Source organism: Solanum lycopersicum, chromosome 9 (genome assembly GCF_036512215.1).
Source record: "Solanum lycopersicum chromosome 9, SLM_r2.1".
NCBI classification, from domain to species: Eukaryota; Viridiplantae; Streptophyta; class Magnoliopsida; order Solanales; family Solanaceae; genus Solanum; species Solanum lycopersicum.
Genome location: NC_090808.1, coordinates 60,507,005 through 60,526,514, shown reverse-complemented (window position 1 = coordinate 60,526,514; position 19,510 = coordinate 60,507,005). Strand labels below are relative to the sequence as shown.

Here is a 19,510-nt window from a genome sequence, read left to right as displayed (position 1 = left end):
GTCAATTCGTAGTACTCTTTTTCATTTGCTTGTGTTGAAGATTGAAAAAATTAGTTGTGGATAGTGAGGTAAGTTTAAAGACTGTTATATCAAACTTCTAAAAATGAATAAGTTATTCATTTAAACATCACATTCAACAAGACCCAAGACAATCAATTACTCTTTCTGCTTCTCATTAACAGGTTATTTTCATGTTGTACAGTTCTCCCTTATGCATTGTGATTCTTTTTTCTCTTTTGAAAACCCATGCATTCGTTAGTTCATATAAGCAGTAAAGATCAAAACGGAGAAGAAGGTTACACTCCATTCTCCTTAAAACTCTTTGTTAGCCATATAGCAGTTTCCCTTGGAGAAACCTTTTCTGGCCCAAATGGCTTCAGTAACACCATAAGCTCGTCTAGACGCTCTTGCTGCAATAGTTGCGCACTGAACTCAAGTAATCCTTCTAAGGCTTCAGCACGTTGCTGGTAAGAAGATGTATCAAACTTCCGTGAACGAGATTCTGATGATGACCGGCTTGAGGCACCAGTTGGATAATGTTCTGAACATTCACTTCCAATCTGTGCAACTCCATGAATAGGGTCAATTAAAGGTGGCTTGGGGAAGGTTCTGTCAACAACCTGTACTGTACACTTGTCTTTTGTGAATGACCAGTCACTATAGCGTGGTGATGGGGAAGACAACTGTGTCGATTTTGGTGAAGCTCTCTGGATGGGTAAAAAATGGTCTTCTGAAGAAGCCAAGGGATCAACCATCTTGTCAATTCTTGGAGCATTCATGGAAACATCCGGAGACTGCACTTGGTGTATAAGACCAACATTGTGTTTGTAAGGTGATTCCAACTTCGCAGCTCCTCTTGATGACGGAAGAGATGCTCTACGTGTTGACCTGGAAGGTTGGCTAACTAGTGTATTTGTCACTGGAAGCTGCATACATGTGTAGATAGATATTTAAGTCTAAATGAAAAATCCAGCCTTGAAAAACTACAGGTACTAGCTCAATAATATAGAATCGGGAAAAGAATATCCAATTCCTGACTGGAGTTATATTCATTTGTTTCGACTTATAAGCTGAAGATCTTTATGATACTACTAGATCAGAAACTTACCAGTTCACGGGTAGAGCCAGCATTGGACATCTTTAATGGAGTGCTCTGTCTCCTGTGAGGAATAGAATTTCTGTTTGAATTAAATCGCACAGTTTTGACAGCAGCCGACAACTTTGAGATAGCAGAACTTTTTACGCCAAGGTCATAAGGAGCACTTTCAACAGATGGCTCTGAAAAAATTTTCTTCACAGAGCTCATTAGATCTTTTTTTCTCCGGGATAAACATGGAGAGTCCATTCCAGAAATACTAGGATTCAAAGCTCTATCACTGGACAATCGCCTCAGCTCTCTTTCATTAAAGACCGGAGCATGTCTCGGCTCAGACAATCTTTTTTTCTTTGCATATGTTGAATTAGAAGATTGGACTGGGAACTTGTGCTGCCTCGGGCTGTCAGAATTCAGAAGGATTTTTAAAACATAGGGCTGAAGATGGGGATGTTGGAGTAAATCTGCAGCCTGGAACAGTTGAAAGAGAATTGAAGTGAAAAAAGAGTTGATGTGTCAAACAGTAACTTCCTTTCTGGAAGCTGAAATATACACTTAGAAAGTAAATAGTGAACTTGAGGAAGTGAGGGGTACATACACTTGGTCTGAGTTCTGGATTTTTCCTTAGCATACTCTTAATAAGGCCACGGCTGACGAAGAAACAAATTAACTTTAGCAACAGAATTTAAAAAAATATAATAATCCAATTGTAGCACAATTTGACGAAATAAGAACAAAAATGGGTAGCCTCAAATGTGTAAAAGATCATTTACTCACAGTGCACCAGAATACACGGTGGGAAGTGGAGCAACTATACATTTGTTAATTTTATTAATGAGACCTTGCATATCCTGCATTAAAAGCATTGGAGGTTATTTAAAAGTACTGAGCTGCCAGAATATTCCCTAAACCTGCCAGTTGCACCTATAATTTAGAAATTGATTATATAACTCATGATAGTACTAGAAATTCATTGTCTGGAAAGTACTATTTAATGACTTACAAATGCTTTGAATGCCGGCTTGTGAGAAGTCATTTCGTATAAGCAGCAACCTGGATATGCAAACAGTCAGCAAAACAGCGTGCATCTAAAATAAAAAGTGGTTCCGTGTGAAGCAACACAAGCAAGGAAAGGTAAAGACTTGCCCAAAGACCATATATCTGATTTGCAACCATAGGGTATATCAGCAAGAAGCTCAGGACACATATAAGTTGGAGTGCCCACCACCTGACAGTCAATATGCCTCATCACCAGACTAATCAAAAAAACAAACACAAATACAGAATCTTTGCAGACAAGTTACTTACAGAGGAAGCAAGATCATTGGAAGATAGTATTTTAGCAAGACCAAAATCACCTGAAAACAGATCTTTAAATAAATACTCAAAGTCAATCATACCCAACTTCAAATTACGAGGTAAGGGGATTACCTAGACGAATATCGTGCTCTTTAGTCAGAAAAATATTTGAACACTGACGCCAAAAAAGTAATCAGCAAACAAATCTATGAAACAGAGAAAGAATAACTTTATGGAATAACACAGAAGAGATATGCAACTCACCTTGACATCACGGTGAATTATATGGTTCGAATGCAAGTGATCAAGTGCCATCAACAGTTGAACTAGCCACTTACAAAGCTTCTGCTTACCAGTCAGTATTTAGAATTAGGAAATGAAATGGTCTCAATATTAGGAAGTAAATTTGGAGGAGGCAGGAACATATGAATCACAAGGAAATGTAAATTTAATAACAACCTCCTCAGGGAAAAGAACACCATTCGTTCTCTTAATAGCGTCTGCCCTGTATAAGTAATGAACAGATTATTAGACAATATATAGGCAAAAAGAAATCAGTAACTAGATTCAGGCGCTCAGGCCTAAGGTCCAATATACAGAAAACAGTTCATTTGGAAAAGGAAGATGACTTACATATCACCAGCTTCACAATACCCAATAATAATGCACACATAGCATCCCTGAAATTGGGTATTTTCACATGGTCAATGGCACGGTAGACTGAATAAATAATTCTTCAACAGCTAGACGGTACTATGAACAACTCAAATGTTTAGTCGTATCTGAGATAATTTATGTACTACTCCTCGTATTGGTGTATTAAACTTGAGAATATTTGCTAAAATTGGAATTGTAGCACCAGCTTCTGCCTATTAAAATCCTAATTAACCATCGAGTTCAATAGTTAAATCACTATACTCTATCACCTTTAGACATGTAAATGCATATTCACATAGAAATCACTTAAATAACGAAAATGCACAAGGGTAGAGTATTCACTTGAACAGCAGTTTTAGTTCTTATATAGTTCATCGATTAACTTAGATAGGCACTTTTTTGCCGTTCTTTACAATTTGTAAACTTCCACTTGACAATCTTTCATGCTGTTCACATTGTGAGAATCGAGAAGTAAATGACACGAGTAGACAAGTTATCACATGTACGTTGATTCCTTTTATGTGTTTAAGGTGAAATTGTGAAAGGACAAGAGTAAGCACAGACCTTCTCCACCCAGGAATCTTTGTATTCCACCACAAATGGACTTCGTACTCTTGCAATCAGTTCCATCTGAAAAATAAAGAACCCAGTTCAGAAATTGCACATAGAAACCTGCACCTACAGATTCCCTGGTCTTCCTCAAGAAATAGAAGGAAGAAAAAAAGAGATTAAGCAGAATGGTTCTACTCAAGTTAGAGTCTTACAAGTGCATTCAAGATAAGCAAGTATCATTGACCTTAACAACAATGAAGATTACTTCACTTTATCAACAAAAGCCTTTTCATTGTTTTGTGGCCTTGATCAAATCAAAGAGTTCGATAAATGTTTTAGTAACCCATATGCACACATAACCTTCATTCTATCACGTTAGAATGTGCAATTCATTGCACAACTTCTTAACAATTTAAGACAATAATAGTGAATCCTATAGTGCTTCTGACATTTCTTATCTAGATGCCAAGATATGCAGATGTCTTCAAGCTCTTCATGAGATACCTAAAAAAATGTAACTACCCTGTTCATTCTCTCAGTTCGCAAAGAAAGTTGATAAAAGGCTAACCTCCTGATGGGCAGATCTGCGTGTTCTCTCTGTCTGGCGAGCCAAGCGAATTTTTTTCATAACATATCTTTAGGAACAGAAGAAAATAAAAAAGAACAGTCAGAAATCAAAAATAAACTGAGTAACACAATAATGAAATAATTCATGAAATAAACTGAATACAGTAACAAACAACAAAGTATAACAGATGTACTTAGAAAAGGTTGCACATCTTCTTACTTCTTCTTTTCTTGTTTATGCCTTACAAGTAGTGCAGAGCCAAAGGAACCTTTCCCAATCTGCTCCAAAATCTCATAATTTTCCATCTTATGATCTATCTATAAGACCACCTTTGCTTTATCAAACAGATTTCAATCAAAATACAAAAATATCAAACCAAACCTGCAAACATCCTGTAGATCAAAAGGAAATGCATCTATAAGAAATTTTTTGAAAACATAAAAATTAGCAACACTTCTTTAGTCCAGAATTTTTTTCCATGGTCATTACAGGTTGAAAATAATAGCAAGTATCTGCAAACTTCTTGTATATCTAGATACGATTCCACTTTCATACACCAATTGAAACCATAGGACATTTCTAAACCCTACACAACCTCCCATTCCCCAGCTCTCTTTCAACCAGGCAGGAAGAATCTACTTCTATAAAGAACTAGCAACAACTATCCTGAGAACACATTGATACTAAATTAGTCAATTCACACACACACAACTAATCAACGAAGAATTCTAATCAGCAATATGAGTTATTCAATGTAAATCTATAAATTCTTTCAAAAACCACAATGTTTTGATCCATGAGTAACGTAATCCAATTACTTCTACACTACAATTTCAGAAGCCATACAAACTCTTAAACCCTCATTTTATAGACACCTGCAATTAAATCAATCGCCGCTCCATTTTAAAAACTTCAAAACAAATACTAAACCTAATCGAATAGCAATTGCCTGGAAGAACAACAATTCGCAGCACATAAAAAAAGTAAAAAAAAAAATACGTACCGTTACAGAAACCGATAAAGAGAGAAAATTCAAAATGTACCAAATGTTTTGCTCTATTACGTACCTGAAAGTGATGAAGAATTGGAGAAAGAGGCAGAGCATTAATTAATGGAGATAACAATGTAGAGATGAAGACCAGTTGTTGAATAATTAATTTTATTTATGGAGTGAACAGAGAAAAGGAAGAAAATGGAGAGAGCGGTAAAAGAATTGTAAACAAAGCAAAAGGGATGATGCGTCTCCGACATTTTCAAAACATTGATGTATTTTTATTTTTTTGAAAAAAGTTGGTTCGTTTTTTTAAAATCAAAAAATTGGGCCCCATAGGTAAAGTCATGGGGATGAACAAACTCGAGAGTTGTACCGTCTCTAGTCTTAATTTAGTAGGGGTCATTTCTTTCTTTATTCTGATTCAGGAAAACATTCTTGATATCGCCACTATTAATATAAAATGATATAGTGGATCTTTATATTTATATCAGATTAGTATATATAAATTTTATATTTAATTATTCATTAATAGAATTTTTGGATATAATTAAAGTGAGATTTTTAAGTCTTTCCAATTATGTGTGTAGCTCACTCTCATTTACATATATGACATATCATATTCACGATATATATATTAGTATCTTGTCATATATTTCATTCTCTCAATTTTCACGGTTCACGACTAACATCTACCAAGAAGCCATTGTTGCCACCGTCGCCATTTTTCGGTGAAATCGCGCATACTCTCTCCCTGCGCCGTCTTCATCTCCGCCGCACACTATCGCCATTTCCTCCTCCAACCTTTACAAAACCAACAACCTAACCCATCACACCACTAAATCTGGTCGAGAAACTTCTTCGCGCTCATGATCTCACACCCTCACCCACCTCGTTTTTCTCCCTCCGCGGTTAATCAGTAGACTTAACATGTACCCAAGATCTGATAAATTGATGTTAATTAATTGTTTTATAATTTTAATATTTTTTTTATCAATTCTTTGTTGTCGATGTAAATTGCTTCTTCAAATCCTCCATCTCCGACGTAGTTCCTCCTCACCGAAATCCACGATGGACGTGGCCGAAAAGAAAATCAAGAAGACTGATGTATCAACAGCAGACTCACTCTTTGTTATGAAGAGGCATTTGATTTAATGTTGTTTTGGATCCTATTCGGAAGTTGCCGATTCAAGAACATATTTTTATGAATTTTCTGAAATGAGTATTGTGAAATTCATACAAAAACATATTTTTCTTGAAATTTATGAAATAGGTATGAAGAAAATTGATGCAACATATTTTCCTAGGAAATTTGAGTTGGGTTTTGGAGGAAGCGTTGATTGAGTGTGTTCTTGATAAAATTGAATTGAAAATGGGTAAATTAATGAAGATTATTGTTCAGATTTTTTAATACTTTGTGGGGGAAACAATGAAAAGGATTTATTAAATAAAAATTAACCCAAAAATGTATCCACTCGCTCATAGGAGCGTGTGGTTACACACTTTTGCCAACTCATACATTCAAATGTCACATAAGTTTGGTCAATCGTCAAAGGGGTTCATTAAATTGTGTTTTATTGAGTTCAAGGGTTCAGTTGACAAATGGTTAAATAAATGGGCTTACAATACAAATACATACAAGTATAAGGGTCCATCAAACCATTTTGACCCACTATTAATAGTATTTTTTGTATAATAAATGTAACTTTTTTTTTTATAAAAACAAACATTATAAAAATAGGGATAAGACATAAACTCCCCCTTCAAATTGCATCGAAAAGTTAGTTACACACTTCAACTATTATGACAACCTATTACACATTTATTCTTTTTCAAAATGTAATTAAGACCATCTCAAAACTGACGTGGAAATAAAATTTAAAATAAAAATAAATTAGACGCGTTTGAGGTTGAAAATAAGGTCAAAAAGTAATTTTTTTTAACCCCTAACCCATGTTTTCTCCTTTTTCATGTTCCTCTTCTCTTATTTTCCTTCAAAAAACTTCTTCTTCAATTTTCTCTTTGCACAATTTTTCACTTAATTACATTTTTCTTATCAAAATTCTACAATATTTCACTCAATTTCTTCAATATATTGAGAAAAAGTAATTTTCAATTCAAATTTTACACTAATTCTAAAAATTTGAGACTTTGTTCTTCTAATCTTTCCACTTTCACCTTCAAATTTTTAGCAAAATACAAGCAAAGCTCCAACCTTAAACCCCCAAATATACTTGTAACCTGTAGTCATTCATATACATACACCCATTTGCTTTTTTTTAGAGTTAAAATTTTTTATTTTCATTTGTGTATTTATATATTTATATGTTCATATTCACACTGTTAGGACCTAAAATAAGCAGGTGTAAATGCGGAAGCTAACAATGCAAATCTCGAAAGACTATGAGTAAGAAGACAACGAGAAATATATCAAAAGACACAAAGATTTAACGTGATTCAGTCAATCGATCTACGTCCACAAAGGAGATGAGCAATCTACTATAAATATGAGAGTACAAAATACAGCGAGAAACAACCTCAACCAATTCACTCGGAGTACATGGGAGGTTCACACAAGTGATAATGTATCAAGCTTGTGACCCATAAATTCTCCCCCTAACCAAAACTCTCAAAGCTTTTAAGACTACATTGTGAATGTTGTTTAAGTTAGAAGGAACATACCTCTATTTATAGAGTTCTAAACTTTTTCCTACCAGAAAAAGGATTAGTCAATCCAAACTCTTTTCCTAAAAGGAAAACCTATTTATGGTAAGAAATTTAGGGCAAATAAAACCCAACAAATCTCCCCCTTGGCCAGAATTTCTGACAAAATAAATTTGTCCACCTTCTTCACTTAATCTTCAACAACTTGCTTCTCCTTCCCATGCATAATCTCCTTTGCAAAATTTATGTCTCTACACATAGAACCTCTCTGAAACAATTTCTCCAACAAAATCTTCATTACTGTCAAAAAAGGTTGTGGCTAGAACTACACGTTTATACTTTATGGTAAAAAATTTAGGGCAAATAAAACCTAACACACATAACTGCTTGTTGTATTTGTTGTTGTTCAGATTCTAAAGCACAAAGCTTACTCAAAGTCATGGACCTGTAAAATAAAGCTCATCGAAACGTCATTAGATTCATGATTAAAGCTTTGAACTCGCCGAAATACTTGCAATAAAAATTAAAAGGAAAAAAATTAAAAAAGTGTAAGGTAAAGGGATTTGATTCAGTGTTCGTCAACGACTGATTTGAAGTTTTAAATGGTTGTTTGTAGTGGCTTAGGTATTTGTTTGGTGGCTTATATTATAACTTGTGGCCATAACTATTATTACAAGTTTAACTTGAAAAACCAGAAAAACTAAGTCATACACAAGGTTAATGAAGTTGCATGGACAACACGGATTGATATTTAGTAATTTAGTAAATCACAAAGAATTCAATAAAAATTTTAGTTTAAGAAAGATATGAAGAGTTAGGTCTTTTCTTTCTTCAAAAAACTCAGAAAACCAATGCATGCAAAAGAGAAGCACAAACAAGAACAATGAATAAGCATACATTATAAACTTTGAACTGCTTTGTTATTATGCTCATAATTTTAGTGGCGATTTTAAGATTTTTATTTTGGAGATTCAAAAAATAAAGTATAAACGTGTCTTTAAAAAAGAAATTCTTAATTTTTTTTGGTTTAAAACCATATTTTTAGCACATTTTTAAAATAAAAAATAAAGCTAAAAAAATCTTGAAAAACTGAATTGGGATTCGAATCAGAGGCATTGTAGCCTAATTTTAGAGGTCTTGCCACTGAGTCATCTATTTCTACTTGTCATTGAGGGGGTTTCGAAATATGTATATATATATCTACAAAATACAAAAAAATTACCTTAAATATATAGTGTAATTTTTGGTCGAGAGGGTTCGGGTGAACCCCCTGGACCCAACGTGGGTTTTTTGAAGATATCGTAAGGTAGTTCACATAATTCATATATACAACGTTATATAATTTTTATGCGGTTACATAACTTACGAAGATTATTCGTTCAAACAATCCAGGCTCGAATGCCACATGTAAGATTAAATACTTTAATACTCTCTCCGTCTCATTTTATGTGGCACCATTTGACCCGGCAAGGAATTTAAGAAATAAATGAAGACTTTGAATTGTTTATCAAATTGTCCTTCAAAAGTAGACTCACTTTTCTCTCTTCTCATAAATATATTAAAGTACTCTTTAAAATTAAGTGGACCAACAAGGATAAAAGAAAAATTATACCTTTAATTACTTACCATATAAGAAAATGTGACATTTTTTTTTGGATTGACTAAAAAGAAAGTGGTGCCACATAAAATGGATGGAGGGAGTACATAATATCAAGATCTTGAACACAATAATCTTATATCGAGATCGTTAGGGGCACATACCTGATGTAGAAGACATCATCACAGAGAAAAGGGAAAGCATTAGTCGTAAATTGATCTCTACCTCCTTGCTCTAGCCTTACATTACCACAATCGTCAGCGATGAAATTATTGTAGAGAATATGTGGTAACCCAAATGAATGGAGCGAGGACCAATTTATAGATGTTAAAACTTAATCTGGTACATTCATCAAATAATCAACGTACAAACAAAATATATTCTTTATTAAATATTATTTAGGGCAACTTTCACATATAGCAAACAAAAAATTCATATTTGTATGCTATAGCAAACTTTGCATAATTGCGCTCCATAGCAAACATAAAACTGTATAATTTGCTATACATATACAATTGTATAATTCGCTGGCCTAAATTGTATAATTCGCTGGCCTATTTCGCTGCAATTGTATAATTTGTTTTGCATATAGTTGAATCGAATTAAAATGTATGTATATTGCATAATTATAAGTGTATAGCAAGAAGATATATGTTTTTCTCGCTTTATACAAAAACAGAAACACAATATATACACTTCTGTTGTATAAAGCTAGAGAAAATTGTATTTCACTGCAATTGTATAATTCGCAATTGTATAATTCGTTGGCCTTTTTCTCTGCAATATTTGAAGTAAAATGTTTGTAAATTGTATAATTAAATGTATAACACGAAGATATACATTTTTGCATGTGTATATACAATTTTCTCTCGCTTTATACAAAACAGAAACAAAATTATACACTTCTGTGTATAAAGCGAGAGAGGCGAGCGAGAATGGAGAGTGGCGAGCGAGATTTTTGGGTGAGAGACGCTGGCAAATTTTAGCTAATGTTTGCTATGGAGCACAATTAAATCAAACCCTAGTTATTCCATTTAATTTAGGTTATTAGTTTGCTATTATATACAATTTTCCCTATTATTTATGATATAACATGAATCACAAATAAACTTGGTCATAAGTAACCAATTTACTATTAATATAAATAAAATTTTGTTATTTTCAAGTTGACCTTCTATTCATGTCATCAAAAAAATATATAACTTGGCAAAAAAATTTGGTTTCAATTTTCTATTTTTTCATTTACTTTAGAAGTATGAATAAAATTATAATTGTATGGTTATTATTCATACATTTTAAAGTTTAAACCAAGCAACATATATAAAAATTTTCTTTTACTTTCTGTAGTTGCTGAAAACATCCGCTAACCTGAAATAATCATTTAATCCAGAAGATCATAATTCTAACCATTATTGCCATAGTTAAATCATGATTATTGCCATCTTTAAATCGTGATTAATGGAATCTTTATCAATAACTTATATTTGGAAAAATATTTAAGAAAATAATACTTTCCTTCATCCCATTTTCTCTATCAATGTTTGACTTGTTACAATATTTGAGAAGTTCTTCTTCTTTTTTTTAAAAAAAAAAATTATGGTGTAAAATAATTCATAAATAAGTGTATGATTATAAATCATTTCATTAAGTACAAATATTAGATTTTAAAGTTGAACTATTTCTACTGACACTTTTTTTTATGACGGACTAAAATGAAAATGATATTACCAAACAAAGGAATTATAGTAAATTGTTACTATAGTTCAGTGCCGTAGCCACCTCTGTATTAGACACCCTTCATTGAAAAATTATATAGTATAGGAGTAAAATAATTAAAAAAAGTAATTAAATAACATATTATGAACATGCTTGATATAATAATATAACATAGCCTAGTAATTTCAGGCGTCCTGAAAGAGTAAAGACATAAGAATTTAAAAGTTTATGTATTTGAATCTCACTAATAGCAACTTTATTTTTTTAAAAGAGCAAACTTACTTTAATATTTGAATACTTTTCATGAAATTTTTGATTCCGTCACGACAATTATATGAAAAAGGAGTTCAAATAAATAAACTATTTTTTTTAGTGAAACAAGTCTTAAATGAAGTGCTAGGAAACAGTGTCTATGTACTGTTTTGTTTGTTCTTTTTAGAGATACTGTAAGAAAAAATCCAAAAAGTATTTTTGTCTCTCAGGAGCAGTTGTATAGACATAACAATGACGTTATGATATTGATTTTAATTTTTGTCTTTAATTTCATTAAGTATTTTCTTCAATTTTATCAAGTTAAAACTAAATAAATAAATTAAAATTTAAAAAATAGTATTACAACTTTCGTGAAGTTTAAAATTATAACTTATTTAAATGATTAAAGTTAGATTTTGATGTAATATATTTTCTCTAAGAAATTAAGTTATTACTTTAATGCTATTGTCTTTTACCATAGTAAAGGAAGATATAGGTAATATTATTCAAGCTTATATAGTTCTCTATTTGTAGTTAGACAGATTTTTTTTCTTTTTCAATATTTTTTTAAAATTAAATTTCACTACTAGTAAGATTTTTAATAATAAAACATTGGTTCAATTAACAATTAATAATTAAAACAATATTCTTATAAAAAATCTATAAAATTATTTGGCTATGATTTTTTTTTTCAATCAAACCAGTTAAAGAAAATTATGATTTTGGGAGTTTCATATTTGAGGGTATTATAAATGTCACACCGGAAACATTGCTACAGAATGTAGAAAAATTTGTAGACTTCACGACAAATCAAAAGATCCAGTGGATTGACAATAATAATCTTCTTTGAATTTTGAACTTGCCATTCATTTGTATTTTTGTATCATTAATTATTTCGAATTTTTTAATTAAGGACGATGAAATAATGTTATTTTAATTAACTTTTATTTATATGTATAACGTTACGAGAAAAGATATAAAAAGAGGAAGTTTACTATTGACAAATTTGTGAATGTAATTTAGAAAAGTCTTTTCAGTTTTGATACAAATGGAGATATATTTTTCAGTTTTTAAAATAAACTGGAATTTTACAATATTTAATCGATTCATGATATGATATAATAGAAGATAATGGATTCGGCTCCTCTCTGTTTCTGTTTTTTCTATTTCTTCTAAGTTTCTATATGGATTAATGACACATGTCATATGTTAAAATAAATGGTTAAGATTAAATTTTTCAAAGTTAACTTCTAATCATAATTTTAGTTAATAAATACATTATATATCAAGTATTAAAATTATTATAATGTCACAATCTTAGCAACATATTATCTTCCATAAATATAGTGAAAAAAGTTTTCTTCCCTTTTTTTATCTTAGGATCTTTTTTTTCCCATTTATATAATATTTTTATTGTAATCTTTTGTTAAAAGCATATTGATCCGTTATTAATAAATTACCTAGCGATAATCAAATCATTTTAACAAAATAATTTCAATTTCATAATAAGATTACAAATATGGTGATGCCAGTACATACGGTAGTTAATTTTAGTTTTTATACTTTTATTCAGTTAATTAGATAAAAAGATTATTTAATTTTTTTTAAAAAAAAATCTTACTTATAAACGAAATTTAGGAAGAAAATTTTTTTCTCTATATTTATGAACAAAATAATATGTTGCTAAGATAGTTATATTATAATAATTTTAACACTTAATATATAATGTATTTATTAATTAAATCATGATTAGAGATTTATTCTGAAAATTAAATCTTAACCATTTATTTTTAACCTATGCCACGTGTCACTAATCTAAATAGGAACTTGAAAAAAATGGAAAAAAAAAAGAAATGGAAAGATAATTGCTTTGAATAATACATTTTTATAAATATTTTTCTATATTTGATGGATAAGTCAAAAATATTTTTCTATATGTATAAGGAGTAATAATATTTGCCAATTGAAATTTATGAGTAATTAATTCCTTCCTAACCTGACTCTAGATATAGCTTCTAGCTAATTGAATTTTCTCTCTATCCTAATCAGTAATTAAATTGACTTATGATGAAATTTATTATCTGATTATAAAATTTTGTCTGTGGCTATTTTTTTTTTATATATATTTTGACGTGGATTCGTAATTGTGACATTAAAAAGTTTTTAGTGTCTACTCGAGTTACATGATTATTACTATTTGGATCTTACTTTTTTATGATAAAAAGGAGTTAGATTTAAGATGGAAATAGGGAGTGAATTTTTGTATTGAAAAGCAAGTCGGTAAAGATGTGAAGGCAGGTTAGTAAGATGTGATCTATTAATATTTTATTGGTAAAATATAGCTGTCAACCATTTTTTATTATTTTTTTCATTTTATATATAATTTTCCATTTCTTATATTATTATTTTTTGCCATATTCACCTAGAAGTTACATACCTTTCACGTGTAGGTGAAAAAATATTTCAAATTGAAGTGAACTTTGTGTTTCGATATAGTTTAAATTGAAAAATAGAAAGCTGCAAGCGAAAGTTATTATTTAACTTTTTGAAATACTTTTAAATTAAAATAACCTAAACAGAAAAAAAAATTAATTAGCTTAATTGTAGAAATTATTTGATTACAAATAATTATTTGAATCTAGTTATCTCCAAATAAGTTATCCTTACATATATATTTATAAATTATTTCATCACTATAATCTTGGAAATATCGGGATAAGTTATCCAAACTTAACAATCAAACCAGACACCAAAATCTTATTCTTGGATTATTTTTATCCTCAAACTATTTACTTTTTATCTCTTTCACACTAAATGATTTCTTAGTGTTAAAATCTCTCTCTCTATATATATAAAATAATATCTCTTGAATCAAATTCAGAATTTATCTTATTTTTTTTGAGATTAGTAAGATCCCACTTCTTCGAAAGGGATTCAAAATTAGTAAATTAGTATAACTTATCGATGTTAATTGACTTTAATCAAAAAAATTTATTTGTACTAATATTATGGTAGATATATGGATTTGAGAATGTAACTTAGTGTCCAGTTAATAAAATGATTAAAAATCATTATATTTATTTGATACCTATGTTGATGCAAGATATGAGATATTCAAAAAACTAATTGAGATACGCATAAATTGATCCACACCTATCAAAGGCCATGGGTATACTAATTTTGTATTGTGTAATGTTGATCACAAAGAAAGTTTGAAATTGGAATCATGTCAATCACTTGAAGATCTTGTAAACGTAACGTGACAACCACCAAATTTTAGATGCCATTTTAGCAGACCCCATAAGACTTATTAGTGTGTCCCAAGAGTATGATCCCTTCACATTGTTACCCACCAATTTAGGGTAAATACTTCATCAATTTGTGGTTGAATTTGGAGCTTGTGGGCTAGTAACGGTGGTTGTTCTAACATTTTCGATTGGCATTTCAACACCAAATGAGACAAGGAAATGACATTGCATGTCTCTTTTTTTTTAAGCCACACTTTATATTATTTTTTCTTTTTTTAGATTTTGTTATACATAACACTAATAAAATAGACATCTATGATCCGATTCTTTTCTAAACCTCGTGCATAGAAAGAACTTGGGAGAAGCCTCTCCTCATATGTCTTGATGTGCCTCAACGCCTAGGACTGGACACCTCCCTAAACTCTCGAGAGAACAACAATCAATCTTGAATTACGCACCTACCTGTCCCAATGAGCCTTTGGAGAAGCATCAGAATATAGACACATGCTATTAGGAAGTCTTTTTAAGTGTTATGTGCAGTTATTTCACGTTCACGTGACAATTTGACTTTTATATCCCATAGAAGAAGCTTCGTAAAAAATACGTTGCTTAAAATAACTAAGAAAACAAGATATTTCTTTCTCCTATTCTACATGACACTATTTGACTTGACACGATGTTTACATAACAAATGAAGACTTTTAAATGTGGTCTAAAATAATGCTTGCGTGGTGAGATTTTTAAAGTTAAATTATTTCTAAATCGGATGAGCATTTGGGAAGTTAAAGAATTAAGATATTAGGTAACAATCACGGCTCGACTAGAAATCAGTATAGCAAGCACCTTTTTATGTTTTTCTTCATTGTATGTCCTCTCAAAACTCAAATATATTTATTGACCAAATATATATACCTTACATTTGTATCAAAAACATATAATTTCTGGAAACATCCACGTATATCCACTTAAAAATAGCTTAATTATTCACCATAACTACAGTTTGATAATTACAATTCATAGCTACATGTTATAGGCAGGAGAGAGGCGAGCGAGACTGGGAGAGAGAGGAGAGAGGCGAGAGAGAGGGAAAAGAGTGGGAGAAAGGTGAATTGTATATATGTATATCGGTTAGATAATTGTATATTATATATATGTATTTGTATATATGACAAGTGAGATTGGGAGAGGGAGGAGAGAGGCAAGAGATACTGGTAAAGGGAGGAGAGAGGCGTTCAAGATTGGGAGAGGGAGGAGAGAGGCGAGCAAGAGAGGGAAGAGAGTGGGATAGAGGTAAATTATATATGTATATCAGTTAGATAATTGTATATTATACAAATGTATTTGTATATTCTGGCAAATTATAAATATACAAACCCGACTAATTATACAAACTCGAAGTTAGCCCAGGTGATTAATGTATAATTTTAATCGCGAATCATAATTATAGCAAACTATATCTATGCTGAGGAATTAAATAATATAAGTTTGCTTAACCACGTAATTTTTTCTGATATTTTATGTATATATTTATTTTATAATAATATACAAAATTTGTTGGGCTTTTGGAGGCCCATGTCAATGTCACGGGTGTTTTTGGAACTAGCTGATCCATTAAATGGCGAGAAAATAACCCACTTCTTCATATCTATCCGGTTTAACAATTTTATAAAAAAAGATAAAAAAAACTTGACAAACTGTAGGGAGTGATTGGTACGAAAGAAAATTATTTTTTTATAAAAAAAATTTACAAAAATAAGTGAATTTTTTATTTATATTTTAGTATTTAATAAATAAGCAAGAAAATATTATTGAGAATTTACAAGTCAATCTAGCAAAAGTTAGGCAGGTAGGGATGGGGAGTGGGGTGGGGTGGGGGAAGGGGGGCGGGGTTCGAGGGTATTTGGTCAAGAAGTGAGTGTGGTAGAACTTGAAATATTATTTATATAATATGTTTTCCCTATTTTCGTAGGAAAATTATTTTATTCATTTTTAAGTATCTTATTTTTTTTAAAAATATTTTTTAAACATAAAAGAAAACTCATAAATCTTGTTTTGAAAATATTTTTTTCCTTTATACTGTACACACTCTATATCCTCATATACAATGATGTACTCAAGTGACCCTTTGATCTTTTTCAAATTTTGTATTTAATTTTGTCTAGGTACTTTCGATGAATCTCAACCACAAGCACAAAAATTATTGTTCTTTTGATCTCAATTTATACGATAATTTTTTTGTTGTTAGTCTGTCTCAAATAATAATAATTTTTTTTAATTTATAATAGTTTAACTTTAAAATTTGAAACTTTAAATTTTATTGTTAATGAGGATTTTTTTGTAGTAGTGAAAAAGATTAATTAAATATTCTGGTTGGCGGTGGTTGTATAAGTATAACGGCCAAATTTTTTTAAAAGAAGATACATATATTCCACAGGTTATTAGGATTTGGTTAGCCAAGTAGATATAATTTCCTAACTAAAATTTAGTTTACATCGCTAAATAATATTTGGTCATTACTTATTTTCCATATAAATAATATTTACATAAATTATGCAAGAATTTGCATGTTATTTAATGTAAGACAAAATTCTAGATCATGATATAAAATGTTGTTTTTAGTCCAAATAAATGTCTTGAGTACAAGTTGGATTAGGTAAGTCAGTAATTTTTGTCTATATTGTGTATTTATATTAAAAAGTTTATCAAAAATATGTCCAGATATTAATTTAGAATTCTGTTATTTATACTTGAATTCGTTGTTATAAAATTCAGAACCTACAGAATTAAAATTATGACTTCACATGTGTTGATATTATACACAATTGTTAATGAAAAACAAAAAAGCTATGGTTATTCTCAGATTAAATTTCACTACACTCATTTCTCCTATATTTATTTATGGTAAAAAAAGTTTGGCAATGAATTCAATTCTTATTTCGTAAACATGTGCGAAACCATATTATATAAGATCAAATAATACTATATTCTTAATTTATTATGAATTTTAAAAATTTTGAACTCATAAAATTCATATTCTAATTTGCGATAAATAATGCCACGTGTCATCATATTTCACAAATGAAGATTTAAGTGGAATAAAAAGTAGCAAAGAGAAGGCAACGCCAATGATTTGGATGGAAGAAAAGCTAAGGGATGACACCATGATAACTTACTTATGTGGTTTTGAAGAAAAGATGAATCACAATCTGCAAATTTTTGTGATGGTTCTGGCCCTATCTGTCTAGTGTCTAGTCACCATGATTTCGGATTTAATACAGAGTTAAAAGAAATTGTATCTTAAAGTTTCAAATGAAGAATATAATATATATATACATATATATATATTAATTTTTTTTTAATTTTATGATCATAAATATGTTGGGTAATTTTTTTTAAAAAAAAATAAATAAAAACGGAAAAAAATTAAATGGATATATGATTTGAGGACCACAAGGTATGTGATTAGTTCCACTATAAAATTAAGGGACAAATATGAGGAACATGTCTTTTCTCAACCCACTCAAAAAAAAAAAAATAGTTGCCTCTCTAGACCTTTATAAAATAGTTTCATCACTTCATGAAATTTATTAAACATGTGTGGATACATTACCATGGTTACATTTTGACCATAATTTTGGATGAATTTTGTAAAAATATAAAACATGTATTGGAAATCAAAGTTGAAAAATTATATCAAGTCATGAATTTCACTTGAAATAAAAGACACGTTTAGTCAAAGATATTGCAATCATTTTTTGACAAACTTTTTTAGCTAAATTTGTTTGTCCATTAATTTGTTCACTTTTTGAATAGTATTTCTTTTGGGCACTACGATAAAATTAATTTTTAGCAGCAATAAATATTGACATTAATAAAGAGTGCTAAGTTTTATCAGTATTAGTTAAGTGTCATTAGAATCAATGGTGCTAGAGGCTTTGAGTGTAGGAAAATAGCATACACAGCGAAAGCATTCCAGAATCATACATCTTGCATGAATATAAATAACAATCACAAATAGTTATCATCCAATGTTTAAAATTAATTTATAAAAATTGACATAAAGAATAACCAAGGACGGATTACCATATGAATTGAGTAATTTTAAAAAAAATTATCAAATATTCATAAAACTGATAAAAATTCAGTTATTATTGTATATGAATAATTGAACTAAGGTGTTTAAAAAAATTTATAAATTTTAAATTTGGACTCATCTGAAAAACAATGTATTGGAGGCGTTCACGTTATTAATATTTGACCTATTTCTTTAATTGTAAGATTTTCATCGGCCCTTTAATTTAGAACCACGTAACATAGTGCCAAATAAAAAAACATGTTTAAGAATGATTAGTTGGAACTAATATATTATTGTTGAGTTTTGTCGTTATTAATATAAATATTTTAATCACATACTACGATCTCATTGACTAATACATAGTTTAATTTTGACCTTTTCCTCTATGAATGCATGAATGTGAAAACTTTTTGTCTGCATCTTGTGTGAACACCTTGGTTAGATTAATAGTACATTTCTTTTATGTCATCCTAAACTTAGTCATTAATTGAGAATCAATCCATTATATTAACACTAAAACATAAAAATAATTTTTTATAATAAATAGATATATTAATAAAGAATGTTATAATTTTTGTCCAAATTACTAAATTCCTATCAACTCTAATATCGTTGTATGCTTTAAGAAAATTTACAGTGTGTTATTTTATTGTAGTAATTGTTTTAAACCAGTAATTACTAATTTGGTTTATAAGTCGATGACAACAAGCAATAGCAATAGTTGTACTCAGTCTGTTTTATATTAATTGATTATCTTATTAAAAATAGTTATTTCATATCGGTTCATTAATTATGTAT

At 30.0% G+C, this 19,510-nt stretch overlaps 1 protein-coding gene across 1 annotated transcript; it reads right to left on the bottom strand.

The window, feature by feature from the left end:
• Positions 1 to 69: 69 nt before the first annotated feature.
• On the bottom strand, positions 70 to 5,586 carry LOC101264367 (serine/threonine-protein kinase Nek2). The gene is made up of 15 exons (XM_004247145.5): positions 5,237 to 5,586; positions 4,389 to 4,561; positions 4,170 to 4,236; positions 3,614 to 3,679; positions 3,026 to 3,072; positions 2,852 to 2,897; positions 2,657 to 2,737; positions 2,525 to 2,567; positions 2,402 to 2,451; positions 2,240 to 2,321; positions 2,097 to 2,146; positions 1,871 to 1,944; positions 1,692 to 1,743; positions 1,109 to 1,564; positions 70 to 926 (listed from the first exon to the last, which is right to left on the bottom strand). Exons 2-15 carry the CDS (start codon positions 4,472 to 4,474, stop codon positions 297 to 299), a joined length of 1,830 nt encoding a protein of 609 aa, XP_004247193.1. The 5' UTR covers positions 4,475 to 4,561; positions 5,237 to 5,586; the 3' UTR covers positions 70 to 296.
• Between the last annotated feature and the right edge of the window lie 13,924 nt (positions 5,587 to 19,510).

Bases quoted from the DNA above. Each gene is read 5' to 3' on its own strand.
- LOC101264367 (XM_004247145.5), bottom strand. From the start codon at position 4,474: ATGGAAAATTATGAGATTTTGGAGCAGATTGGGAAAGGTTCCTTTGGC. The intron at 3,680-4,169 runs GTTAGCCTTTTA...TTTATTTTTCAG, and splicing joins GCAGATCTGCCCATCAGGAG to ATGGAACTGATTGCAAGAGT. The intron at 1,945-2,096 runs GTAAGTCATTAA...CTTTTAATGCAG, and splicing joins AGCCGGCATTCAAAGCATTT to GATATGCAAGGTCTCATTAA.